The following is a 27,884-nucleotide window of genomic DNA, read 5'->3' as shown; positions in this document are numbered from 1 at the left end:
TCTCTGCCTGCCACAAGGGGCTGCTACTTCCCCATTTCATCTGTATCTGAACAACAGCAGCAGATTTCCAATCCTCTCCTAGCGAAGCCTTAAATATGCCTAAAGTGAGTTACAAAGTTAGAGACAATAAAGACATTTACCTTGGTTGACTCTGGGAATCCTCCCCATGTCCATTCCATGTGAGATTCAGATCTGAGCAAGCTCTCAGCAGGCTTAACTTCTAGTTCTGAATCACTTTTAGGGCAGACTTGCTCAGAGAAAGGGCTACCAAATCAATAAGAGTAAAAAAAAAAAAAAAAAAAAAAAAAGAAAGCCAGTGTTTAAAATGCATTAATGCATTTGTTGTCCAGCTACTGTTGGTAGAGTTTTCAACAGCTTAACAGAGCGTCAATTATTTGGCAACATGGCAAGAAGCCCAGCAGGGTTTTCAAATGGTGAGAAATTAGGTTAAAACCAAAATCACATTAAAGAACATTAAAGGACTTACATAGTGATCACACAAAACAGATTCCTCCACCGCATCTGCAGTGCAGGAATAGCTCTCCCTTCAGCCCATGTTCCATTTTTCAAACAAAAGAACAAAACTAAAAACTAAAAAGTTCATCAAAAAGTAAGACAAAATAGTTTCAAATTCCTTAGCTCTGTAAAAATATAGCATTTCAGCTTGCTACGCAGCGACTTGAATAATAAAATTTTTGTAAACATAACTCACAAGTGCACAACATCAATTCCCAGTGCAGGGAAAAAACCATTCAGAAGATAACTTTGGAAAGGAAAAGGAGATTACTTGGAAACTTCCTTCAGATGTGTTTGGACTACATGACCTTTAAAATCCATCTTGTTTTTCCTACAGTGGTTATTATCCATAAATCAGAAACAGACTTCTAAAATTTACTTCAGTCAAGATTACTTTTTAGCCAGAAGAACACCCTACAAAATGCTAGAAAGGAGCAATTTCAAAATCCTTTAGCACTTAGGATGTTAAAGATTAAAGGAAACTCAAGGTTTTGTCTACCCTTCCTTGAATAGGACAATTATATTCCATATTATAGAAATAGTGCTCTTTTAACACTTTGACATTCATAACATATTATGGTTTGGGTTTATATAAACAAACCTCAGTATTTGAATTTAAACTGCAGGGACCAGAACTGGACACAGCCCTCCATGTGTGGCCTGACCAGCACTAAGAGGAGAGGGATAATCACATCTCGGTCTCTGCCACTAATGCCCTGTGGATGCAGCCCAGGATCCAGTTTGCCTTTGTTGCTGCAGCCGTGCTCTGCTGCCTCAGGCTCAGCTTGCTGTCCCCAGGTCAGCAAGGCTGCTCCCAACCACACAGATCCCAGCTTGTGTTCGGCTTGTTGGTGGTGGCATCCCAGCACACAACTGCACACTTGTCTTTGCACTTGTTGCACTTGTGATTTGTGACTGATCTGGGTACTAGACAATCTTTTTGAGGCTCCCTCTTCCATGAAAGCTTGGGCCAGATGAATTTTTGAGGTCACTTCTAATTTGGGTTGTTCAATGATTTAATACTGAAAATTTTAAAGTAACTCCCTACAGGTATTTAATTTATGGATTTTTTTTTCCCATACAAAATTCCTGCAAGGATTAGTTACCTAATTCAGCACCATATATCAAACTTTCTGAAGGTTTGAGGAACTCAGGTTTTGTAGTATCATACAGGACTAAACTGTGATCACAATTCAGACTGCAAAAATAGACATTACACAGATCACAATCCAGACAGTAAGAATCCCTCATATTGCTCTGAGAGGACATCCTAAAAATCCAAGATATCAGGACATTTAAACATCTCTACAATGGTGAGTTGTCATCTCAGTTAACTTCCAGCCTTCATCACACATGGACACAAAAAGAAAACTGATCTTTTCCCCCTCAGTTCTCCATTAACAACGTCATACAGGAATGACACTTTCTGTACAGTTAGAGAGGCTTGTTTAAAGTGACACACTGATGAAAATACATGTACACCTTTGTTTTCAGGAAGAACATGAACTAACTCTCCCTACATGTCAAATAATTTATTCCACCTACACCACAAGTCACCTGGAAGCTATGCACAATATTAACCTGTTTCTAAGTCTAATTCTTAATATTCAGCAGTTCCTGCAAAAGATTGAATATTTCAGGGCTTTGGGACCCTAAGTCTATACTATTTCCCTCAAGATATGTTTTTCACTGTCACTCTCAGGCAGAAGTGTTTAACCAAAAGGTCCATGCTTGTAATAGTGCATACTGATGGCATTAGGTATCAAATAGTTAATAGTGGTGCTTTCCATCTTATTACACTGAGTAGGGCAAACAGAAGTGTCCCCATGGAAAGGACTTGTGCTATTTTCTTCCTTGAGCTCACTGCAAGGGTTCTGAAGAGCAAGACAACAAATTGAACTACAAGTTAGTTAGCTTTTTCAGATCTCCAAAAAGGAGGTTATTAAAATCTCCCATTTCTCTTCCTCTGTACGACAGCTACATGATAAAATCTTTCTTTGATGGCTTAGGAGAAGTAATTTAAAGCAAAATTTCTCTTCTCCTAGATGACTTTTGTCAGAGAATCCCTGACCCAACATCTTCCCCAAAGACAAAAAGGAAAATTGCCAATTTCTCTGCAACCTGGTCTAGGTGGCTTTTTGTTAAAAACAACGCCAGAACTGTGAAAAGCCCAAATACCTCACACGAGGCACAAACAAGTTATTAGAGCAGACTGGCCCCATAACACAAAAATGAGAAGAGATGCATGAATTATCTCTCCCAGATATAACCTGCTAGTCTGTGTTAGCTCAGAGTTTTATAAACTGAAAACAAGTATCAGCCTCCATGCTACAGTCATCTAGGAGATATAATCCATACAGCAACATGTCAGTCCTAAGGGTCAAACACTGTGACTGCTTTTCAGTCACAAACCACAAACCTTTGGGGAACATTTCAGAACTGCCTCTCATTAAGTGTAATTGAGGATGTGGTTGTCAGCCCAAAACATAAAAAGGAATGATAATGGGATTTCCTGTCCAACTGCTTCTGTTCATTAACAAGCTATGCACTGGGGGAATTAGCAGGCACCAAGCATGGTGTGGTACATTTTGAGGCCACAGCCCTGCAAACACCTGAAGCAGAGAGATCATACACATTTTAAAAAATATTGGCTGAAGGTTGAACTTTTCCATTCTGCACCACCTATTGATGCAGAAGGACATGTACCTGTGCACTGAGCAGGTAACAAGCAACAATGGCCATCATGGAAGGCTGTAATCTTCACTGACCTTGTGAATGTACCTGCTATGAGGCAGATTCCTCCATCAGACTGAAAAGCAGTACAACTAGACACTTGCCAAATAGTTCAGATAAATCAAGATACTACTTATCATGCTATGTGAGACATGTATGCCCTCTCCTGTATGTCCAAGGTTCAGGAAAGGTACAAAATTTACCTCAAATACTACCACATATGCACAAAATGCTTTCTTATGCATATAGAAATTGAGGTTAGATTGGTGAAATCCATAGTGTGAGCCTTGAAAAATTACAAACTGAATGCAAGAGGAATAGCATGAACATCAGAATGTACTGAAGAATGTATGTACAGAAGAGCCCTGGTCAATGAAAACTAACTGGGAAGCTGTATTATGCCATTTTTAAGAATCCACAGTCAACTGATGATGATTCCACTATCTCTGGACAAAGAAAGATCAGAACTCCAGCAAATCCCCTGTTCTGAAGTGGAATATGATTCAGCTTCAGGATCTGGCTTTACCTTGAGCAATTAGGATTACTTCACACAGTAAAATGTACCTTAACATACTCATCACTTTTGTGTTCTGGCAGATCAAGTACTGCTTATGCTAGGGTGAATCATGGGGAACATACCAACTTTCCATACCCTTCCTCGCTTGAGGGAATCTTGTTAACTGTATTTTCTCTCTTTAACAGTGAAATAATACCTTTTGTAAATTTCCCAAAGTTTCAAATTAGTATCAAGGGTTGCATTTGATATCATAGAAGTTGGGCAAGTTTGATAATATTACAGATCGGGGGGAAAATTAGTAAAAAGGCATTGTAATATTTTTTTTTAATAATTACTCATCATTACACAAATGATGACATCACAAAGTGACTTACTTCTCCAGAGGGGACCAGTCTCCATCAGATAAGGGGTAATGGTCTTTCGAATGATAAATCAAAGATTCTTTTTGTTCTTCGCCCTTTGGTGATGAATTTGAGGATCCTCTGTGGAGACACACAAGACATTAAATCAGCTATAAGAAATTTCTGTTACTAATTCAGTAAAAGAAACTACACAGACGTTATTAAAAAAAAACTAAGAGCAAAAGTAAGCATGTAGAGTTTAAAGGATTTGTTGTTTGCAAGACACCTTTATATAACTTTAAAAGTATTTGAAAACTATTATTAATACTTGAAAATATTGCAATTTTTAAAAACTACTACTCCTGGAAGTTAATACTGAAGAAATCACAATAGCATAAATGATACTACACTGCACGAGTAACAGTTAGTGATTTTACTCTACAAAGGCAGATAATATTAACAAAACACAAAGATGAACATAAATTTTTACACAGTGAACTTTACTATGTGAATTTTACAATCACTGGAAAAGTAGAACTAGAAAGGTTAGTTTTGACAATGTACATTTGACAAATTAAAACAGTAAGAAACCAGGTGTAGGTTCTAGCATCACAACTTACCCAGGAGCTTACAGATTAACATCAACTACAACAAGGAGATAAAATAATGCACTTTTCTGAACAGTGGGGTTTGTTTTGCACTAGGAGGTCTACTCAATATCTACATCAAAGACCCACACCCAACCAACAGTAAGGCCCACTGAACAGACATACACCTTATATTAGACAGAAGTCCCCTTGAAATATTACCATCATAAAGTACTTCAGATCTTTTTACAGCTTTCTGAATTTAACTGAATAAATACCTATTCTCAGGATACAACTAATGTGACTCAGGTTAGATCAAGGGCATCATGGCTACACACTAGATAAGAATACAAAGAAGACATGACTGGAATTTGAGTGCAAAATGCAACAGAAATTATTTTAAGCCATTATTATGAAAGAAAAAACTATTTTTATTCCAATGCACAGTTGCACTGGATTTGTTTTGGAATGCTAATGCTTATTTCTCTTATGGATGGGGGAAATAAAACACTCTGCTATTATCAAATGTGTAAATATTTAGAATTTGCATGCCTACTCAATTAGACACTAAGCAGTTACAGTGATCTACCTCATTTGCACAAGTCTTTCATTTGGAAGACAGTCTAGGTTATGGTAAATGCTAAAGTCTAAAAAAGTGGGGTTTTTTTAGCTCCACTTCTTATTCTGCAGTAGTATTCTTCAACCTGATGATGCTGCCTGACTTAAGATGAGAACTGCAGAGACTGTACATCCTTTGTATTTATAAACTAAGCTAAGTGTGACAAAAATGTGTTTCATGCTATCTTTTTCGGCAGTACTAAGTATCTCCAGAGAAGGAAAAAAAAGTATGATTGAACAACTAAGTAAACACAAAAAAAAATCAAAGAGGTCCTCAATATCTTTATGTCAGTGGGGAGGGAGGCAGGATGACACATGGGTGGTACTGAACAAATTTTATTCACTGAAAATTAGCAACAAGAAGGGTTCATACAAAGGATGCAAAAAATCAAATTTAACTGGTAAGTGGATAAACACAAAAGTTAAACATCTAAATGTAGTCAAAGATTATTGAAAATATAAGGGGAAAAATCAGTATGCATCAGCTTGTAACTTCAAGCTGCACTATCAACTCTAAGCTATTTATTTTGCAACATTTATAAATAGCACTACCACATCCTCTCCTTGTTGTCCACTTTACATATAGTCTAAATAAATGTATACGATTTCAGAGACAGATAACCACTTTAACCCTTTAACATCCTTAGCACTGGAGAAATAATGTCCTCTATTTTTGAGTTGTACATACTGTAATCTCAATTTTCCTAATATTATTTTATGTAAGTCCAGCATTACTAACATATTTAAATCATAGCTGGAAAAGACAAGAACATACTTTGAAAAAAGCTGATAAACACTTGGTAATAAATTTTCCCAAGAAACAGGAAACAGCTTGTTTTCTGCTTTATAAAAAACCAAAGAGAGAAGACATTATCACTGGCACCTGTGTCTGAATTTTTGACCTTCCTGTTAAAACATCAGCCTCCCTTTTTCCTTTCCTAGTTTCACTTTGAAACTTGAAGCCATGCCTAAGAACAGTTAAGTTTCTAATTTCTTATCTTTCGTCCTCCTTTTCAGAGCCCACATTTATAACTAAAAAAAAAACCACCCAAGAAACAACCCACCAAAACAACATAACCTCAAACAAAACTACTGATACCACCTTACACCCCCACAGAGTTTGAAGAGAAAACTTACAAACACTTTTTCACAACCTTATCTTCAGCTGGGAAGAAAACAAAAGCATGCCTGTTGCAAGGCATTTTATTTCCTGCCCTGGTAGCCCACTGAAATGAGTTTATATAAACTTGACTAACTGACACAGAACTACAAACCTAATGTATTTGGGCCTTCACCATTACAAAGTTTTTTTTTTGTTTCAGTTCTTCATTTACTTGCTGCTCACAAGAAAACACCCTTCTTTTACAAAACCATCTTTTTGTTTTATAACGCCCTGTCTGATAATGTACTTCTACTGCTGTTTCTGCTTATACACATTAAAAAAAAGTTTAGAAATAAAAAGCCTTGCCAAACTTTCATTATAAAGAATAGAAAAAGTAAAACCAGAGTAAACTTGATGAAAACACCAGGGTCTGTTCAGCTATGACTAAACATTCAACATTCTGATCAAACACACCATTTTTATTCACCTCTAGACAAAGTAAGATAATTGCTAGAATAGAATCTGAATCCTAAATAGAATCTGAATCCTAAACACTGGATGAAAGCAGCCATTATTACAGCCATTACATGACATTTCTAAATACTTCATACACTTGTAATGACACATTAAATAAAGAACAAACAATTATTGGGTTATATTTTCTCTCTTCCTGTACTTGACAGTTATTTTTATTTTTTATGGTTTTTACTATGACAAGTTTATTGTTGTCTTAATAGCTGCATGCTAAAGACTAAGCAAAGGTCTTCCTTTACTTAAACAGGAAAAAAATTCCAAACCAAACAAATGCCAAGACTTAAACAGAGCAGGGAATATCTAAATGACAATTCAGTGACATAAATACGACACTAATAAAATAAGGCATATTAACTAAGAAAGCCACAGACACTCTAAAAAACACTTTAACATCCAGATTTTGTTTGTTGTGTATTACTGGTCATAGGTATGATAAGAGATTCATGTTTTCCTGTTGCACTAACCATTTTGTCTGGTACTTACTAAATTTGAGACTCCTTTGAAGATCCATACTGAAAGAATTTTTTCAGTTGCATTTTATTCTCTTACATCAAAACATTCTTTCAATTCCCATACCTGATCTTGAATTTATTCAGCCAGTATTACATTTAACAACAATGCCATCCAGTGAAACACCTAATTCTCTTGAAAACCAAGTCCTGATGAATAGGCTTTTCCTGGATTTGAAGCATTTATTTGCTTGATAGCTTTCATTTATAACCTTAATCTTTCCTACCCTATCCTACCCTATTAGAGCTCTTCAGCTTATTAGTATGTGCTACCACTTTAGCACAAGCTCCCCTTTACTAAGAATTTATCCACCTCAAAATACAGGATTGTTTTTTTTTCCTCTTTCCCCCTCCTCATCTTCTTCACTCACGTATAAGGAATTCTCCTTACTAACATAAAGAGCCAGTCATTTATATAATTTTCAGCTGCCATGGTAAACTTCAGGTTACAGAGAAGTTAAATTCAGATGTGGTAGGCTTACAGGCATTCCACACTGCAGTCTATCTAGAGGCTACCAGACACCAGAAGATCACTCTGCCTCATCAGAGAAATTGCACTGAAACTTTCTCACTCACAACAGATCATGGCAACACTTCTTCACCAGAATGGGCTTAACTGCATTTCATGCTCATTAAAAAAAGGCCAAATTTTAAGGCAAATCTGTGAAGATTTGGAAGATACCAGTTTGTTTTTTGGTAGGCAGAGCCTACTATATCTTGTGCAATACTTGCATGGAGGAAATTAACAAGTCACCTTTTAAATGTCCAGTGGTAACAGTGAAAACAGCAACTATCTAAGAGCTCACCTTAGGGGCTGTACACTTTTCTCATCATCTGAGCTTATTTCCATTTCAAAAATGTCTTCAGTTCCAGCAGAAGAGATCTGGTCTTCTTTCCTGCTATCTTGTTTGTATTTCTTTCTTCTTCTTTTTTTCTTTTTCACAGAACCTGGGGTGAATACAGTCTCTGTTTCTCCAGAATGTGGAATTTCTGAGTTTGCACATGTCCTCTCATTTTCTCCAGATTTCAAAAAGACTGTCAGTGTCTTTAAAAAACTGATCTTCAGTGGGTATTGGAGATGTTGCCAAATAAGCAGGAACTTTTTCCTAGGGAAAAAAAAAAAAGAAAAAGGCTACTTTTTTCTGCTTTTTTTTGTGCACACAGGGTAGTTGTCAGCTACAGATTAATCTTTGTACCTATATTTAGACACAAAGATGCCCAATGGTATGAAGATGATATCTAGAAAGGAACCAAGTTCATCACAAGAATGATTACAAAAAGTTCAGAAAAATGCATGTTACTATTCTTACAGTTTTCAGGCACAAACAACTGATTTTGCCAGCAAAGCACACAACCAGTCAGTGGAATGTTTTTGAAGTTATCTGCCTTGAGCATGCCAGTTTCAGGCTTATTAAATGTGTTAATAAAAAAAAGGCTAATTAAATCCACTGCTGTTTATTTTGAAACAGATTCATGGGAAGGTACAGGTTGAAAGGGACATCTGGACACCATCTGGTCCAATCTTCTGGCAAAAGCAGGGCCTCAGCTTAGGTTATCCAGGACCTTGTCAAGCCAAAGGTTGAGTATTTCTGGTGAGGGAGTCTATCACTTCTCTAGGCAAGCCTATTCCTGCTTTTGTACAGAAGGCTTTTCCTTATATCTAGCTGATATTTTCCCCACGACCTCTGCTCTATCTTATGACTAGACAGCTTTGTGAAGAGAGTGTCTCTGTTCTGTAACTACCTTGTAGGCACTGCAAGACTGTGGTTAGATTCCCCTGAATCCTCTCTAGGCTCAATAGAATAAGGTCCAGGAAGTCTTTTTTCCTATTTCAATTTCTCCAGCCCTCCACTGGGCTCTTTCCAACTTTCCATGTCTCTCCTGAACTGGCAAGGCCAGAACTGTGTTCAGATTTGATCTAACACACACCAGGATGAGCAGGACAACCCCATATCCCTTCACCTGCTGGCTGTGCTATTGCTGATGCTACCTGGAATGCATTTGCCTTCACTGCAGCCTGGGCATGCTGCTGGCCAGGTGACACAGAGCTGCATTTCATCCAGTCAGATCCAGCCTGCACTGCTGTGTGTGCCAGCTCACACTCCCAAGCCTTACGTGAGACTGCATGTGCATCTTGGTTAAACCTTGGTGTGAATCTTGTTGGTCCAGTCTCCCAGCCTGCCAAGCTGGCTCTCTGTGGTAGCTTTTTCTGACCTGCCTACCTCTCCTCTCAGTTCAGTGTTACCCACAAAATTATAAAGGTGGGTAAAGTATCTTTCAAAAAGAAAAAGTCAACTATAACTTACTCACCTTAAAACCAACATACAAACAACTAACTCTCAACTAATTACAACCCCCTGCCCTTTGAAGGAAAAGCTATAGCTGTGGAATGCCTGAGGTTTATTTACATTGTAACAAGAAACTGAAAAGACACTGACACCTAGTCTGAAGGGACAAACACAAGATGGAACAAAGGCAGAAGAGAATGGAATTTGCATAGTGAAGAGAAAAAGTTACGGAACTCAATTTCATGGTAGAGAATAGAAGTAATTACAAGATGTCTGTTATTTTACTGGACTCTTGTGCAGAAAGTTAGTCAGGAACACAGATGAGACACAGCCAGAGCACTGATACTACTTCTGATGTGCTCTAAGTCTTATCTGCTATTTAAAACTAAATTCAAATTTTCATTGAATGAAGAGTTACAGAACAAATTTTGTTCCATTGGCTGTAAAGTAGACTGAAGTGGAGAAAGGGGAACAAAATACAGCCTTATGCAACATTGATGACACACAGATTTTGCATTATGAGAAACCTTGAAATCAAATGCCTACACCTAAACTGAAGTTAATATTCCGCACAATTAGTGATAAGTAACCAAGAATAACAAAATAAATTTTAAAAAAACACTCAGGAAAAGTTAAAAGAAAACTGGCTGGAAAATTGTCCTGATTTACATGGATAGTAGTATTTATATGGTGAGTGGTATTCTGATTGGATGTGAAAAATGCTAAGACTGATCCCTTAAAGGACCTTTCTGAATGCCCCCAAAGGGGCAAAAAAAAGAAATCAATGAGAGGTTTGTGATTTATCCCTTAAGCAGAGCTTCAAGAGGCAAACAAAGACGTTGATCAGTTGCAGAGGGAAAAAATGCGTAAAAGCAGTAAAAACAACTCAGTTTTGCTTTGTACAAATTTAATCTATATTATCAGTATGAGTTACCAGCTTTCAAGAACACATTATACACAGTTAAGACACTCATGTTATAAATAAAAATGGACTATGCAAGTGCAATAGCTCCTTTAAAACACTCTACTGGAGACAAAGGCAGTGGTTATCACCCTTCCTTTCTGAAAGTCATGACACTGATCAGTTCCCATCAATGTCTGACACCGCCCAGACCTGTAAAAAACTGCTTTCAGTTTTTATTTTAATCATAATGTACACTGACACAGAACCCAATCTTCCTCTGGTGTAGGTGTTACAAAACCCTACCCCAAGTTCATTTGGGGTATTAATGCTTATTTTTTCCTTCCACTTTAAATTGTATTTAATTCCTTTCAATATGAGAGCTTCCTCCGATCCCCCAAAGTAAACAAGTAGCACCCTGAACTAAAAACTGGATCAATCTCATTTCCTTGAAAGACTGATTCCTAATAAACAGGAAATTAATGCTTTATCTTTCACTTCTCTGAGACAACTTTTTTTCCTCTCTTTTCTGACTATTTTTCATTAAACCTTTTGGAACCTTGTGTTCAGAACTACTTTCCTTCAGACTTGCTGAAAATCCCAAGAGATTCAAAAGCAATGCTCAGGACTGACCAATACTGTAATTACATATCTCCCATATCCTTAGGAAATCAGAGTAAAAATGAACCATTATTCCTGTTTTTCAGAGGCTCATTAGCTTCCAGTTGCAAAAGATTCTTGCAAAATAAATTCTCAAGTCAAAGAAGTTACTGTTACCTGGTGAAAGTTTCATAAATAAAATTGTGAAAAACTAGGCTAAAATTTGTAAGGCAAATTAAAAATATGCCCAAAACACAGACTACCTTTATTAGTAGCAGCACAAGCTGTAATAACTCAAAGCAAAAATTATTGTAAGACACGGCAATCAGTATAACTGCAGTCAATAAGAATGAATTATCTAAAACAAAAAAAAGAAAACTTCAGCATATCTTCCAAATAATGCTCTAATTAATGAAAATAATTAGTTACTTTATTCTTACTGGCAGCAGAATTGTACAAAGCATCAACATGTTGGCAGCATATGAGAGAGATGTTAAGATTCAGTTACAGAAAATCTAGCTTTCACAGAAGTAAGGATATTGACAACACTGTATGAAGCACTTTTAACCCATCGCTATGTTATTACTACATTGTAGCCATCAAGAAGCACAAAGTCCTTACATTTTCCTCCTCAGTTTCTTGCACAAAGAAAGCTTCTCCATTGTCACCCAATTTCATATGCAGATCAACAGCATCGCCATTAATTTCTATATCAATCTGTGGAAAGAGACAATTTATTGTAAGTAATTCCTCATGGGGAAAGTGCTGACCTCATGGTCCACTTAGCTCTGAGAGTAAACTTTGTTTCACTGTATAAGGGTGCCCCTTTCTCCTCTTTCTGACACAAGTCTGTCATAATGGTCTTTAATTTGTTCACCTGCAAAATACATCATGCTCCTGGCAGAGAGCCTAACACCCACAAGAAAAATAATTAAAAAAAAAAATTTGCTATAAAGACTGAATCTTGTTAGTACAATTATTGATATAGTCTTTATTTGATGGAAAAATGACTGAGACTGCTCAGATGTTTAAATCTCAATCTGAATTGGGACCTGGTATGAATCTGAATCCTGAACACCAGAAGTTCCACCTGGAGGCCTCCTGGAGGCAGGCTTTGTCTGAAAGTGATAAGAGACTTGCCACAATTATTTCTGCAACTCAAGTTAGTGTTTCAGATTTTCCTGCTCATGAGTTTATGGGGGTATGACATAGGGCCACAACCCTTCTGCAACCATAGTGTTGTCATCAGAGAATAATGTTTTTATTGTACTAAAAAGGTACTTTTTAGCCAAGAAAACCCAGTATGGTAAGTAAATAACCAAACATGCAGGGGACTATACCCAAATTGTTAAGATAACCACTTTTCTTTTTCTCCACAATAACAGACTGATTTTGATCTGAAAATCATATATATTTCACTACTGTTTATTTTTAAAATATTTTCTTGTATTTCCAATTCAGCAACATGACTTTAAAAAAACTCACCTTTGCTTTATACTGGTTTAGACATACAAACATGTCTCAGAGTTCAGTACCTATATCTCCCACTGATTTCTGGAGACCTCCATATTTACCTGAAGTTGAAGCACAGATACACATACTTTGTGCTCCCACACATCTTGGGACTACAAATTGATCTTGGCCTCATAACTTACCAGAGAAAAATGCATCCACAATGCAGTAACACACACTCTATTGAAAAGAATTGTGTGAACAGTAACTCCCAAGATGGAGGAAACAAGGAGCAGCAGTCATCTACACAACCAAAAGCTGAGAATTACACTGACAGTCTGGTACAACAGGTACCAAAAGTAGATGTTTCTACTACTCAACAGCTTTTTAGAGGTATCCAGAAGCTAAAAACCACTCAAATTTGGTTCAGCTACTCAGAAGTGTATAAAGACATTTAACAACTTCTAATTTCAGACATTCTTGTTGTAAGCATATCTCACTTGCCTAGATGTCAGAAAAAGTAGAGATATACCACCTCTTTTGTACCCTGTTTAAAACTGTAATGTAATCTGTTACAAAATTGTTAAGGTAAAAAAGTTCTTTGTCATCAGCAAGCTCATTAAAATAAACACCAACAAGTGGGAAATCAAACAAAAAATAAACACAAAACTTGCTACCCACCTGTGTTACTATGACAAACATACAGCTTTAATGCATGTAACTCATACTATTGACCTTTAACAAAAAAATGCCCTGACCTAATCGCTCGTTCAGTTTCATTTTATTCCCTTTTTACAACCAAAATATAAAGATAGGGGTAGCTTCCTGCAATCACCTTTTCCTCCTTAAAATAGCAGAATATAATCCTGAGAGTTTATGTCTTTAAATCAATTCATCTTTTGGTAGCACACCCACATGCCAGACACAGTATTCCTTACTGATAGTAAAGTCCCCCTACAACAGCTCAATTTTCCAGCCAACCCAACCCAACTCACTCTCTTGGCATGATTAACAAAGCCTATGGGAAGGGGATGGAAGGACAATCTGCTTGGGTAGCACCATCTCAGAATGGCTGGATGGGAAATTGTATCAGGTTCTCTTTCAAACACACCCACAAAGGAGCAAAGCTTCAGTCTCAGTTTTCACTTGCTTGTGGATGTTAATAACTGCATTTTTCATTGCAAATCAGCCTTGAGCACAGCTACAAGGAGCAATATTTATAACAGGTCACCAACACTTAACATATGCTCTGTTAGTCCTTCAGACATTCCAAAAAGAGTTGCTTACATCAGGGATCAGTTAAATAACATTAAGCATTTCTTTCCCAGCATACTTGGATAAGTAAACAAATAGCCCCATGTAAACATTTTAAAACTGTGAAGTCTATATATTGGTATTTGTCTTTTTGCATAGGCTCAGAGCTGTCACAGTTTTTCTTTCACAGCATTTTTGCAGAGTCCTTAGATTACCACAAGAAGTTCTGTTTTGCATTCTAAAACCACCACCCTGTACAGCATTTATGAGCAACTGTTCTGGACTAAACCGGCCTGCTAACTGGGAATGTGGGGAGCTGGGAAGGGAGGGAGGGGTAGAAGGCAGTGGGGGGGGAAAAAAGGAATGAACCGGTCCTCAAAACTTTGTTTTGACCCACTTTCTGAACTCACCACTTTTTCTTTAGAGCGCAGTACACCAAGCTTCCCAAAGCGGACATGGAAAGGAGAACACTGGAATGTCCCATCCTGCTGCCGGACCACAATGACATCGATGCATCCCGACAGGGTTGCCTGATTAATGCCTTTGTACAGCTCCTTCACAGTAACCAGGACTTGTCCTGCAAGTTGCCCCACGTAGTTCATAGTCTGAGACTAAGGGAGAGAAAGACAAAAAAAAAGTAAATAAACTTAAAACACAGTAGGTTTTTTTGAAATTAATTTTTAATAAACATTTATATAGATGAGCAATGTCATTTATCAATTACTCTACTGCAACAAGCTTTATACAAATGCTTTCAAGAATCAACAGAACTTTGAGGAAATCCTCATATTACTAAAAGTATTCAGAGTTATAAAACTTACATCCTAATGCTTTATCAACTTGAATCTATGACTAATTAAATACTTCAAATAAAATTCTGAAGGATGTAATTTTTAGACCTCAAAGCCTAGATTTAAGTGATGCTTAATAACTCAGATAAGCTAAAAACAAAAATTCATTCTCCAGATGACTGCCTGTTTAATACAACCAATCCTATATGGAAAATGGAGATAATTGTACATAAGGATGCAAAAAAAATCTTACAAGTCAGGAAAATGTATGTAGAACATACTGCATGTAACTCTTCCTTTACAGCTCTGTATTTCAGAAACAGCTGAGTCAGCTTAGAGAAATTATCAAAGTATGTAATGGGAGAAAAGAGGCATACATTAATAAGATTATGCTATAGTAAACAGGATAAAGAGCACAGAATCACTTACTGAAAATTCTACCTAATCCATTACAAAATACTTAAGTAAATGAAAGAATTCTGAATGACTGCAAGTCTTTCAGACTAAGAACACATTTTGAACTAATAAGAAATGAAAGTCCAAAGATTTCTCAGAACATCTAAGCTTGAACAGGAAGAGGAGGGAAAACTGTGAAAATGTTCTGATAGAAACCTAAGTGCAACTCTTCCTTATTCTACCTACCATCTTCTGCCTCCCACCCAAAAGTCTGCTACAAGCTCATTTAAAAAACATCCAAGCAACTGCAGCCTCTGAAGTTAAGGATATTTAGGAGAACAAAGAAAGAAGCAAAATCTGCAACACTGAACACATAAAAGAGCCTTAACTATATATATTTTTTAAAAAAACTATTTTGGGAATTATTTCTAGAAAAAAATCTACAATGATTTTTTTTCTTATTTGCACTTCTATTTTTATTAGTCATTGAACAAGGTTTAGGATTCTTCTTAATACCTCTAAACAAAACCACACTGCATTACAACAGTTCTTCCTACTGATACTGCTTAATTGTCAATATAATTGTTATATCTAATTGTCTATATAATCAGTTATTCTTTTTTGAGCCTCCCAAGTCTTCCTTACAGTAACACAGGGTATCTTACACTCACCTAAAAGTGACCACTTCTGTGGCATCTCTATACTGACAGAATTGTAAACAGGCAAGAAATCTAAAACTACTTTCACACAGCAGCTATGAAAACATTTTTCTCCATCTCAGGCTTCTCATATGTTACTGAATCATATTAATTTAATGTTTAATTTGTAATTTTTATTTCTTTCAATATCCAGAATCTATACATTGCCTGATGCAGTGAAATTCCAGAACTCTGCATAAATGTTTTTTAAAAGTAATTCCCTCCTCTTCACAAGACTTACAAAGGAAGGTGGAGGGTTTCCAATACAGATTTAACACTCTCTTGAAATTATCCACAGAATTACTATGCTACATAACGTGCTAGAGAATTTTTTCCCTGTAGTCTGTTGATGAAGACAAAAAGAACAGACTGTCATTGAGTGAGTAATGAGATTAGGAGGATGGACTCTCTACCAACATTAGTCATTAATTCAGTTTCATCTGTAAGTAGCTTCACGTACAACTATAAAACTGATTGCTTGATAGTGAAGTAATAGCTCACTCCTGCTAAGGAGGGAAGGTCTCACTTCAACCTTTCCTCATCTGACTCTCTTAATGAGCTGATTTTAGCTCCCTGACACAGCTGGAAAAAGTCTACCATTTTTTGTTGTTTGTTTCAGCAGGTTGTTAGTAAGTTAGATCTGCTCATTAAGCAGAACATGACAAACACCTGAGTCATGAGGCCCTGAGCAGCACCAGAGAGCTAGGGAAAAAGAAAAAAAAAGAGCCAGGGAACAGAACATCTTTTTGATAAGAGAGGTATTTGCTGCATCTCACGGAACTGTAACTCAACACAGAGATGTTACATTATCTCTGCTTTCCTGTTGAAGCCATTCATGTTCACCTAATATGACAGCCATGTTTAAACTTAATCTCATGAAAAAAGAAAATCTTTAATGCATAATCATTATCACTCATGGCTCTACCTTGGCCGCTTCCAAGAGCTGTCTACAGTGTCAGCTTAGAAAGAAAAGTTGATTTTGTGTCACCAAGGAGACAGCATTTGTTAAAATAAATGTTTGACACAATCAGGAATAAAAGTCTTTAACAGGATCCCCATTCCATGTATTTCATTACAGCGAACAGGACTTAGGAAGTGGGCATTAGCAAGAAATTCTCTAAGATTTAAGCAGTGACTTCTTAAAAGATCAAAATTTCACACCTTCTGCTAAGAACTGAGTTCAGATGATAAATAACCTAGTTTTTCTCACATACATGCTAACTTGACCATAGAAATTCACCACACAACCCACACAAGACCAAAGCATTCACCCATTTTACACATATTGCCTTTCTGTAGCAAAAGTATCCTGTTAGCAATGTTCTCTCCTCTACAGGTATCAGTTTCATTTCTATAGCTTATAGCACAGCCACTTTTATGAACATACATAACACTGAATAACCTCAAACATTTGAAAGTTCATAACCAGTTCACTCTTATATGTGGAAAAGTCATGAACTTTTGTACCTAGTGAGTATTAAAAACATTGCTTATAAGGAAAGTAGCTTTTTATGATCCAAGTCTTAATGTAAACGTTGTTTTGTACATTGCAAGTAAACCAAAGTAGATAAAGGTAATAAACTAATGCACATTATTGCTTACCAGGCTGCAATTCAGCTTTTAACATAATGGTTCACTTTGCAACATAAACCTGTTATATAAGAAAGTTCAAACTGTAGCAAGAAAACGATCAAATAGAAATGAAGTGTCACTACACACCTGAGAAACACACCGTTTTATCTCAAATGTCAATAGAAGCCCAGCTGGGAGATTTTAACATTTGCAGGGCTAGGAATGGGTTGGAGCTTTGCTTGGGTTTGTTTGTTTTCCTTAGATGTTATTGTATGTTGCTGGAAAACTTGTGCTGAACAAGTATAGAATCAGACTACAGCATGAAAGGAACAGCGTAAAATGTTATTGTGTTAGTTTTTGCAAATGCAATAGAAATATCCTGATCACAGCATAACCAGTAAGACAAAGTATTTTCTCAATAATACTCTTTGTTTCATGTTTAGTAACCATTTCTTAAATATCACTGCCTTGAAGGCAGAGAGCAGCATGCCTTCCTAACCTCCTATAAAAACCCAAAAAGCATGCTGATTGCTAGTTTAGAAATTCAGGACAAAAGCCTGATGGAAAAGACAAACTAAGAAAGGCAAGGCAGAAATACTTCACAATGCTGTTTAGTTTTTAACTTTTATTTCTTTCAATATCCAGGATCTATACATTGCCTGATGCAGTGAAATTCCAGAACTCTGCATAAAAACTGAGGTTAATGTAGCTCACTACTACTTACTCTTCTCAGACAGCAAATTAAAAGGCTATGAATACCTGAGGTATATCAAAGTAGAAACATTCTTTGTGACTTCTGAGGCTTCAGAGAGACTGATTTTTGAATATTTATGCAATGCTACCTAGTTTACAAAAATTCTTACAGCTGAATAAATTAATACCACCAAGGTAAGTGCAACTGTAATTGGAATGGGGGAAAGAATCTCTATGCCATATGATGAAAAATGATTTTTTTTCTGGTAATAAGCCATTGCACTGCCAAAAGCAGAAACTGAAACTGCTTTGGTTTTTTAACTTTCTTTTTGAGAGAGCATAAAAGTAAATACAAAATAAAAAATATCTACTTCAGCAGTTCAATAACTAAAATGCCTCCACTTATACTCAAATCAGTGCAACTAAAATTAACCCTGAATACACTGTTTGACTTCCTCATGTTATACCAGTGGCTCTCAAAAATAATAATTAAACAGTACTCCACCTCAGAGTACCTGATATGCTTTACATGACAAACAAGACAAAGTTTCAAAACTCATTGCCACGAAATGCTTACATTAGCATAACCTGAGCAGGAGGTTTTGTGGATAGGAATTATATCTCTGTACCACTAACAAAGATGTTATTGTAGCTGCCACTAGACCAACATGTTTTCTTTAACATTTTTTTTTGTGTTATTCAGTAATATCCACATAGAAGTGCAAGATATAATCAAAAGTCTTTCCACAATAGGTATTTTCTATGCATATGGAGAACCACTGTACTAATGCTAAACTGCATGTTTTGAGTTCTTAAAGCCATCACCTTTTATACAAGCGCAGCCATATGAACAAGCCTACTACAAGTGCCTAGCTCAACAGGAGAAAAAAGAGTGCAAATTACTCAAAGTTTCAGATTGCTCTGGAGAGCTACAACTTTAAAGGGCATGAATCTTAACTATCACCCCCCAAAAAAAAAGTTACTTAGAAGCAGATCTTAGCTTCCAGTAGCGTAGATATCCATACACTCCATTTATTTTGAGATACATTTAGAGGGTTCAAATATGTCTATTGCCACATGATGCAAACAGCAAATAAATTGTATTTGTTTCAAGAGATTAGGCAGAATAAAATAAAAAACATGCAGAGCAGTGGTTAACCTCAATTAATCTCACTGCCTATATCTGCATACATATAAATTTATGAGGCAGAAGCTTTCCTTAAGCAGAGAAGATTTTCAGCAAGTGTTTTACTAGCTTCTATTTTGTACTCTGAAAAAACTGGGGGGGAAATGACCCCCCTGTCAAACAGGACCACTGTAGCATCAGCTCTACTCAACAAAAACATCTTTGTTCCCAAGTAAAGATTTTAACTGGGGGTTTAGGATTGCTCCTAGTACCGCACAGAGTATTTATGGAACAAAATCAGGAAACAAAGTAAGCCTGTTGAATGCCTAATGAAAGTCTTCCACATACTATTAAATATAGGCAGGCAATTTTTATATATTTTAACTGTGTTATAGGAAATTATATACCCATATTTAGCAATAAATCTGTCAAACTCACCAAGATTCCAGAAGGAACCTTTTCATGGGCAGCAACATCACTTCTATTTGAGTCATCTTCAAGAACATCCTTTTCTGAGTTATGCATCTCAGAAAACAGAAAACTAACTTTCCACAATACAGGTAAATGAAAAAATTAATTCCATAAGAAAATGTTGTAGCAGCACTTCTTCTCTTCTCATAGAAGCAGAAGACCTATACAAACCTTCTGGTCTCTTAGAGGAAACTGCTTGGTATACATTCCCACGCAGAATTACGAGTAAAAAGGAAGTGCTTCTTTAAGAAAGCTCACACAGAAACTCCCTCACCCATAGGCTTTGCTTGAAATGTCCCAGCCCCCTTGCACTCTCAGAGATAAGTGACAACACCGGCTGACTTTGCCATATGTTTGCACTGATAGGTGATGATCTTGGTTTGCATCACATCACATGACTAGAGCTGAAGCTCCCATGAAAACAGGGATTTGGTTAATGATTCTTAAGCAAAGTCTACATTAGCTCACTAGGAGACTTTTCACCCACTGTTGCAACTCCAGCACTGGCAGCAGCACTCAAAGTCCTGGTTCAGCCTAAGTCAAGACTGCCTGCTGACACTCCATGTGCTGCTCCCTCTGCTGATGGCGTCACTGGGGCAGCCAGGCATGTTTGATACAGCAAATTTCACAACATTTCAGGGTCTGCTATTCACGAACTTTTCTCCCTCCTTCTTGAAATTGAAATTACATAATAATAGCAAAGAGACAATTGACGTGGCGTCAAGTTTATTAAAAAATCATATAAAACCAATGCACACCAAGATGAGCATTTGTTTTCCTGTGGAAATTTTCTTGCTTTCTTCAAACAGAATTGTAAAGCAGTACAATGTGAGTGTGTGGACAAAACATACAAGCTTTTTAAATAACTAGCTCCATGACTCAGAACAATAATTGATTTTTCATCTGAGGAATTCTGAAATTTATCTAAATAAAATAATGGATAGGTGAAATAACTTGAGGAAGAGAAGTAGTAAAGAACCAATTCTGTCCCAGAATGTCAGAGACATTCTCTGAGGACCATCAATATTCCCTCAACATCGACAAGTTCTCACCACCCTAAACCCATGCACCTCCTTCCCACCCTCACTGGGTTACTGTGTGTGTCTGCTCAGAAGACTCTGGAGGATTGCTTCTTGAATTACAAGCTTAAAAAAAATTATCCAGGACTATTATTCCTACTATTTGTCCTACTACTATTCCTCCTCTAAGTTTTGTAAATTCATGTAAAAGACTTTGATGCAAAGAGAGTGAACCATGTTATAGGATGCAGTGAAATAGCTTGTAGGTTTCCAAAATGATTAATGAACTACACTCAAATCCAAAACTGCATCAGTGTCAATGACAAAATCCTAAATTGAGTGTTGGGATTACTATGTCTGCAGTAAGGTTGTAATGAACTGCTACCATCTCTGAGTCCTTTTCTATACATTGAATAAGTTCATATTTCATCTGGATCTTACAGGAAAAACTAATGGGTTTTTTTAGCAAACATGACAAGAATTTTCATAGAATATTGAGAATTACTGGACACACTCAAATTCTCCTTCCTTTTCATCATTCCGTTATCCTGTATGTTCCATTAAAATATAGAATAAAACATACAGTTATGAGCAAAATGGAAACAAAATTCATAAGTCAGTGCTTCTTTTCCAACACTACTGACCTCATTTTATTTGGGGACTTTTTTCTGTGATATCTCTACTATTTCAATATTGTTCAGTATTTCAGATGGACACTATTTTCTTCAAAGCTTATAAGAATGTTTTACACAACAGCTTTTCTAGAATACAGATAAAATTGTGTCACTGCAGTAAGGTAAGATTTAGGCAGGTAATAAGCTTTGCAGATTTTGTTAGCGCTCCTGTCTTTTATTTCTTAATATTAATAAGGTATGTAAAATATAATTCCTGCTGAGTAAGTTTCAGCACTAGGCTATGTACTTAAAAGTTGCACAGGAAAATTAGTTTTTATTTTGAAAAGCAAATACCTCAAATTTGGAAGTGTTAGAAGCACTGTTTTCCATGCAACCTTAATGAAGCTCTTTGGTGTAGGTAGGTTTTCCTGTGGAGTAGTCTCAGAAAGCACTTACGAGTTTTCTCTCTAGACTCACACAAGTTAATAATGCTGACCAAGATCATTCAACATCCTGTGTTCTGTCTTTGACCTGCTCTTTGTGAGTCTAGACATTTTATCCTGTTGCTCATTAGTCAAAATCCCTGATGGGAAGTATGATTCCATTTTTAAAACAAGGTTTCTGCAGCAATTGTCATAATAAATTCAATTGCATTTCATTTAGTCTTATAGCATCTCAGAGATGTAGTATTTTTGTCACCTATGCAATGAAAAACTCAGTACCAATTAGCAATTAAACATGCAAGGGAGTTTAGCACATTTAGAACTTGATTCTTCAGATTTTCCCTGTTTCTTTTACCTCTTTGCACATTGCCTCAATAAGCTACATTTGCAGTTGCAAATCAGATTTCTTTTTAATGACCATCTGGGATATGTAAAAGTCTGACTGCCTGTGAAAATGGCATTTAAGCGATTATTGGACTGTACTGTATAGGAACTGTAGAACAACCACCACCAGAAAACAGCTACAGGACATTCCTCCAACTCTCAGCAGTACATATCATTCTGAGTTCTGGAAGGAAGGAAGCACAAATCCTACAGACATAGATTCTATCAGCACTCTATCCCAATTCACTCCGAGATCAGAATAAGTATGCCATGAAAATGAAAGGAGCAAATCCTTCACTAATTAAACATACCCTAATAGATACAGCAAGTATGGGACCTTTGTTCATGTCCCAATTGTCTCCTTCACCCCACCCTGTCACACATAATTTTACCTACTATCAACCAAGAACAAAACACCACAGTTCTCAAAGTAAGGATGGGGTGTGACAATTTTTAATCTCACACTCCATCCTGACACTGGAAAAGGTCCTTTCTCCACAAGGCTCGACTCCAGCTCCAAAATTCCAACACTTCTCTATTTTCACACACTTTTACACTGTGCTTATTAGGTGTAAAAAAAAGTGGAGGAGTTGACACTTCTCCTACACAGATTACAAAAATCAGACTGGGGCTGAAAACACCCTTCTGTGCCCAAGTTCTTGGTGCCAGCCCTGGTCTGAAGCATCTGCTTACTGAGACTGGAAATAAAGCTCTGCTCATTCCACATTGTGCTGAAACACATTCAGCACAACATCTCTGATACTTTTAACTGCAAAAGTCTATCCATGCTCTATATGAGCCTAATTCAAAGCTTATTAACTTTGCTAAATTAAAATAAACTTTGACATGACTAAAAGAAAACATACTGAATAATCTGCCTGAGATGCATCCTGAAAGGGATACACAATTTTTTCTAAAAGAAAACAGCTAGAGTTTTTCCTCTAGCAGAGTAGAAAAATAACATCAAGTGTCACCTCTCATTAAAAAAAATAATATACTTGCTAAGGTTTTCCATACAAAAGCTGAAGGTACTTAAAATACAACATGGAATTACATTTTTAATTTTAGCAAGTTACACGCAACTAAAAAAGAAATTCTGTTCAACAATGTTGAAAAATACTACTAGGCAGCACTACCTGCTTTTACCTGCAATTCCCAGCTCTCAAAAAATTAAAAACAAACAAACGAAAAAACTTACTATCACACGTAACAGCAGCAGATATGAGAATTCAAGCAGTTAACAGATGTTAGAGGAATGCTATTGATACAAAAGTAATGTACCATTCACTAAACTGGTGGTTAAAAATAAAATCAAATTAGTTTTGCACCTATGATGCAATATGGTAAATTCAATGCCTTCAAGACCTCCTGTCAGGTGGAATCAAGAGCCATTTAAATCAAAACATTTTGCAGCGCAACTTAACTACTTTTTATCACTGGGAAAAAAATAGCAAGAAAGGAAATCCACAGTTTGTTTGGAGTTAGTGCTTTTGTAATTGTGTCAACAGTTTTATCTGTACGATCTGCAATGAATCATCTGATTTCAGTGTTACAGTATCTGTCCTTGAATTAATTTGAGCATTTTCTTTTTTAAAAAAGTTACCCTTTTTTTTCTGTTTACAAAGGAACATCAGTAAGGACAAAGAACACTTTAAGAGTTCATAAATTGAGTTTTATTGACAAAATGATAAGTTCATTTAAAAACTTAGGTTACACATACACAAAATGTTCTTATGCACGTGGAGACCTCAACTTCTTTCAAGGTACTGGAAAAAGTAACTGGCTAATCCAAGAGTGCAGCCCTTTGCAATCTGCATGGGCATATCCCACACCACCCCCTGCCACACTCGACATATTTCCAGCAACACAGACACTTGTAAGGCCACATCATCCTTGGCTGAACTCATTTCCAGACATGTAACACAGAAACCAATGCTTCTGAACAGAAATTCTATCAATCTCCTTTTTGGATGAGATGAGAGAAAGCAGATGAAGCTTTTCCTGTATGTTTCTACAAAGCACTAAGCATTTCCTTAATAAGCAATCCAGCAATCCCTTATCTTTGTTTCCTCTTTTTAACAACATTCTTTCCAGGTGCTTATCTGCCCCAGGTGCATTTAAATTTTCTTGCAGCCTCCTACGGTTTAGAAGTCAAAGCAAAAAAAAAGCAGTCATGTGTGCCCACATGAAATCTAGCTATATCTAAATAATTTGGTTACATTTAGAATGTAAATGGTAAATAATTTGGTTACATTTAGAATGGATACACAAAAGGCTAGTACAAACCTTCAGGCTGAAAAGAACAGAAATAATGCTTATTCTGAGAAATACATATATGGAATACTTAAAGAGCCCTCAATATTGCATCTATAAACAAGATACCTTTTTTCCCCACTTGATAAGACACTTGATAAGATTCTCCATATTGCTGAACTCATGAACATATGCAAAAATAAAGCAATATCCCTACATTTAATTTGCATAAGACTTGGCTATATCACTAACAAGTTGGGTAAGAATGCTAGTCTTACAGAATTCCCACACAGATGTATTTACATGAGATGTTGGGAAGAGAAAAATTAGATAGAGCTGAGCAAAGTGGCATAGGCTTACTCTTTCAGCAAAGACAATCCACTGAATTATTAAGTTGTAATGACCACAGAGGTCACAACTGGCTGAGGGATCTGCTCACCCCCAGCACACAGCAGTGTCTGCATTGTCTATGTAGGACACAACACACCTGTGTAGTGGCCTCACAGATTTCTTGTTTGTGTTAACAGGCATATTTTCTCCTTCAGGGAATGAATGGCTTTAAGTCACCACTAATACTTTTCTTCTTTAAATCACTCTATTTCAGTTCACATCACAAACTAAATTCTAGTTAGCCGAGGGAGTCAATTACTTCCATTTCTAATGGAATCACAGCTCCAACTCATTATCCGAAGCACTTATTTGAAAGCATTTTGAAAAGACTCCTTTACACATTTCCTTTAAAAGGCTTTTCATAACCATCAATTCAGAAGAAGTGTATTTCCTGAGGAGACAGCTATGCAGTCTAAAAAAAGACAGGTAAACCTAGAGACATAGCCTAAGACCAGCTTAGCTGGCTTCAGCCACATACACCAAGAGAACTATGTCACCTAGTACACTGCAGACTTTTCTATTATTACTTTACACATTTACACTTCTGGTATTGAACTTCAGCACTCTGGATAAAGAAATGGGCCAATTCATCAGCTAAAAATCTCATCTGCTCACTCAGTGCTTACAGAAGCAATGAGGAAGTGTCCCTTAGTCCTGGGAAAATAAGTGACTCAGGACAACTTCTGACAACTAATGTCAAATTACATTAGTGCAAAGGTGAAAGAAATTTATTAAAATACTTAGCTAGGAAGGGGAAGCTAGCATCCTTGCTTTGATAATTGCCTTGAAATAGAAAGGAAAAAAATCCCTAAAAAGTGTGCTTAAGCTTTGTCCTCAAGCAGAAAGACAATCTGGCTTGACTGAGCACGACAGTTTCATATTAAATCAGTCTGCCTGCCCAAACTGAAATGCAAACATTAATGTAACAACCAAGATGAGAGAGCAGCTAGGCAGATTAAATGCATTTTTAAGTGCCACATTCTTTGCAACATTTTTTACTATGCTAAAGTGGATAATTCTATTTCATAATTTAGGAAAAAAAAACCCTCTGCTTACCTATGTGACAGCGAGATATGTCCAGAGACGACATCTTTGTATTACTGAAGAACATGAAGAACATTCTCCAGATACAAAAGTCACAGGGATACAGTTTGCTACTATGCTATGTTCTCAGAATGTGCCCAGTATGGGATGAAGACATCTAATCTATACACTTCAGACTTGTATTTGACCACAAACATACCACACACTGCTGTGTATATGCCTGAAAGCTTCTTCACTGTGGACATCTGTAACATAAAGCACTGAATCTCACACCAGAAATGGTCCTTTCACCCCTTTTCAGACAGTTACATAAGAATGTATTGCTAAATCATGATATAACCAATGATTAAAAGTTATTTAATATATAATCCAAAGCTATTAAAAAAAATCCAATTTTTTAGAAATCCTAACTTAAGCACAGATACTGTGTTCACACAGAGACCATGAGAAACTGTTTTCCTGTATGCTGTGATCTTGTACTTAAAAGATGCAAGACTGGAAAACAAAAAATTGTGATCAAGACTAAAATTGTGATCTAGACTATTAACTATGTAACCATTTTCCAGGAAGAGAAGCAACAACTGCAACTAAATTAACCTCTGGCTTTGACAAAGGCCCCCCAAGTGTCTCTGAACAAAATCCTTTCACCTCTATCTGATCTAGGTTGCAAATTCTCTGAGGCAGAGACCAAGTCACACAGCATGCAATGCAAAGAAGGGCTGTAGGGCTGCTCGGGGCCTCAAGGTACATACGGAGGTGTCAAGTGCCCTGCGTGCAGTTTGGATTTCTCCTTAACTGATCAAGACTTTACACCAGTGGAAGGAAACGCTAGAGGCAGAGAGAAAGGATATAAAATTCACTGCACTGCAAACTTAAAACATTTTATGCGGAGATCTTCCAAGTAAACAATAACAAAGAATTACACTTACTTTTGCAACAACCCAAAATATTAAGAACCAAGAAAAAGATGAAGTATTAAGTATCAAGAATAAATTCAAACACCATCTCTGTTACAGGCCACTAAAAAACTCAAACTTTCTGATATGCTTAACTGAAAAGTTATGATACAAGCTTAAAAATTAATACTGTAATTGCTGATGAGAGCCATTCAGCACTATCCTAGTTATTCCTACTGCAACTACGAATAATACCAGATAATACAGCATTTCAGGAAAAGTTCCTGGCATCCTGAGATTATTCAGAAACATCAGAACTTCAGCATATCTGTTTAATAGTCTATTATATAACAGTCATATACTTTTACGGAGCACCTCACTTTACACCATTCAAGTAAAGAGATCTTCCTTGATTTTTTTTTAAGGGATGGCAAGACTCTTTACATTCCTGTATGTTCTGGGATTCAAAGGAACTCTAGCAGGGACCAGAAGAGAAGGAACAAGTTTGGGCCCTGGTTGGAGCTAGCTGCCAAGCAGGTATACAAAAGAAGTTGCTAATGTATCCACAAAGTGATAGACATTCCCACACTTAAAAAAAAAAAAAAGAGAAAGCATTTTGTGACCTACAGCTTTACACTGCAACTAACGAATACCTGTACATTCTTAAAATGCACCTAATGCTACAGATTTTTTCTGTTTTGCAAACATTAAATGCTCAGTATGCAAAAGTGTCCCAAAAATGCTTGAAGTGCGAAAAATCCCAACCCAACCAAAGAAAACCAGAATAGACCCCAAGGAGTTGTACTTCAGAGATGCTTGTGGGCTCCTTACAACCGGGGATATTCTATAACTCTAAGAACTAAATTTTATAAGGTTGTCTGTCATCTTCTCTGACAGTATCCTGCACAATACGGTATACGGCTAACAAATACTTTCTTGTAACAATAGCAGAATTTTGTTTGGGGGGAAAAAAGGTAACCAGATGACGGGCGTGTATAAAGTGCAGCCACAACACACGTATATTTATGACATCATTTTTCTGGATGGAAATGCACAGGTTTATACAGCATACTGCCCTGCTCTATCAAAAATCATTGCCGCCTGCTACGTGTACTCAGTAACCTCTTCAGGAGAAGAAAAAC

The 27,884-nt window shown here is 36.6% G+C and overlaps 1 protein-coding gene across 1 annotated transcript in view; it reads right to left on the bottom strand.

Moving 5' to 3' along the window:
* LPIN2 (lipin 2) overlaps window positions 1-20,488 on the bottom strand; it is a 35,821-nt gene extending 15,333 nt beyond the window's left edge. Inside the window, 7 exon segments of the mRNA XM_030970952.1 lie at window positions 141-264; window positions 4,141-4,248; window positions 8,264-8,491; window positions 8,493-8,563; window positions 11,868-11,963; window positions 14,363-14,563; window positions 19,667-20,488. Coding sequence (XP_030826812.1) covers window positions 141-264; window positions 4,141-4,248; window positions 8,264-8,491; window positions 8,493-8,563; window positions 11,868-11,963; window positions 14,363-14,563; window positions 19,667-19,753 — 915 coding nt within the window. The 5' untranslated portion in view covers window positions 19,754-20,488.
* Between the last annotated feature and the right edge of the window lie 7,396 nt (window positions 20,489-27,884).

This window comes from Camarhynchus parvulus, chromosome 2 (assembly GCF_901933205.1).
Source record: "Camarhynchus parvulus chromosome 2, STF_HiC, whole genome shotgun sequence".
In the NCBI taxonomy this organism is placed as follows: Eukaryota; Metazoa; Chordata; class Aves; order Passeriformes; family Thraupidae; genus Camarhynchus; species Camarhynchus parvulus.
Note: the sequence above shows the minus strand (reverse complement) of the source record. Positions and strands in the feature narration are given on the sequence as shown.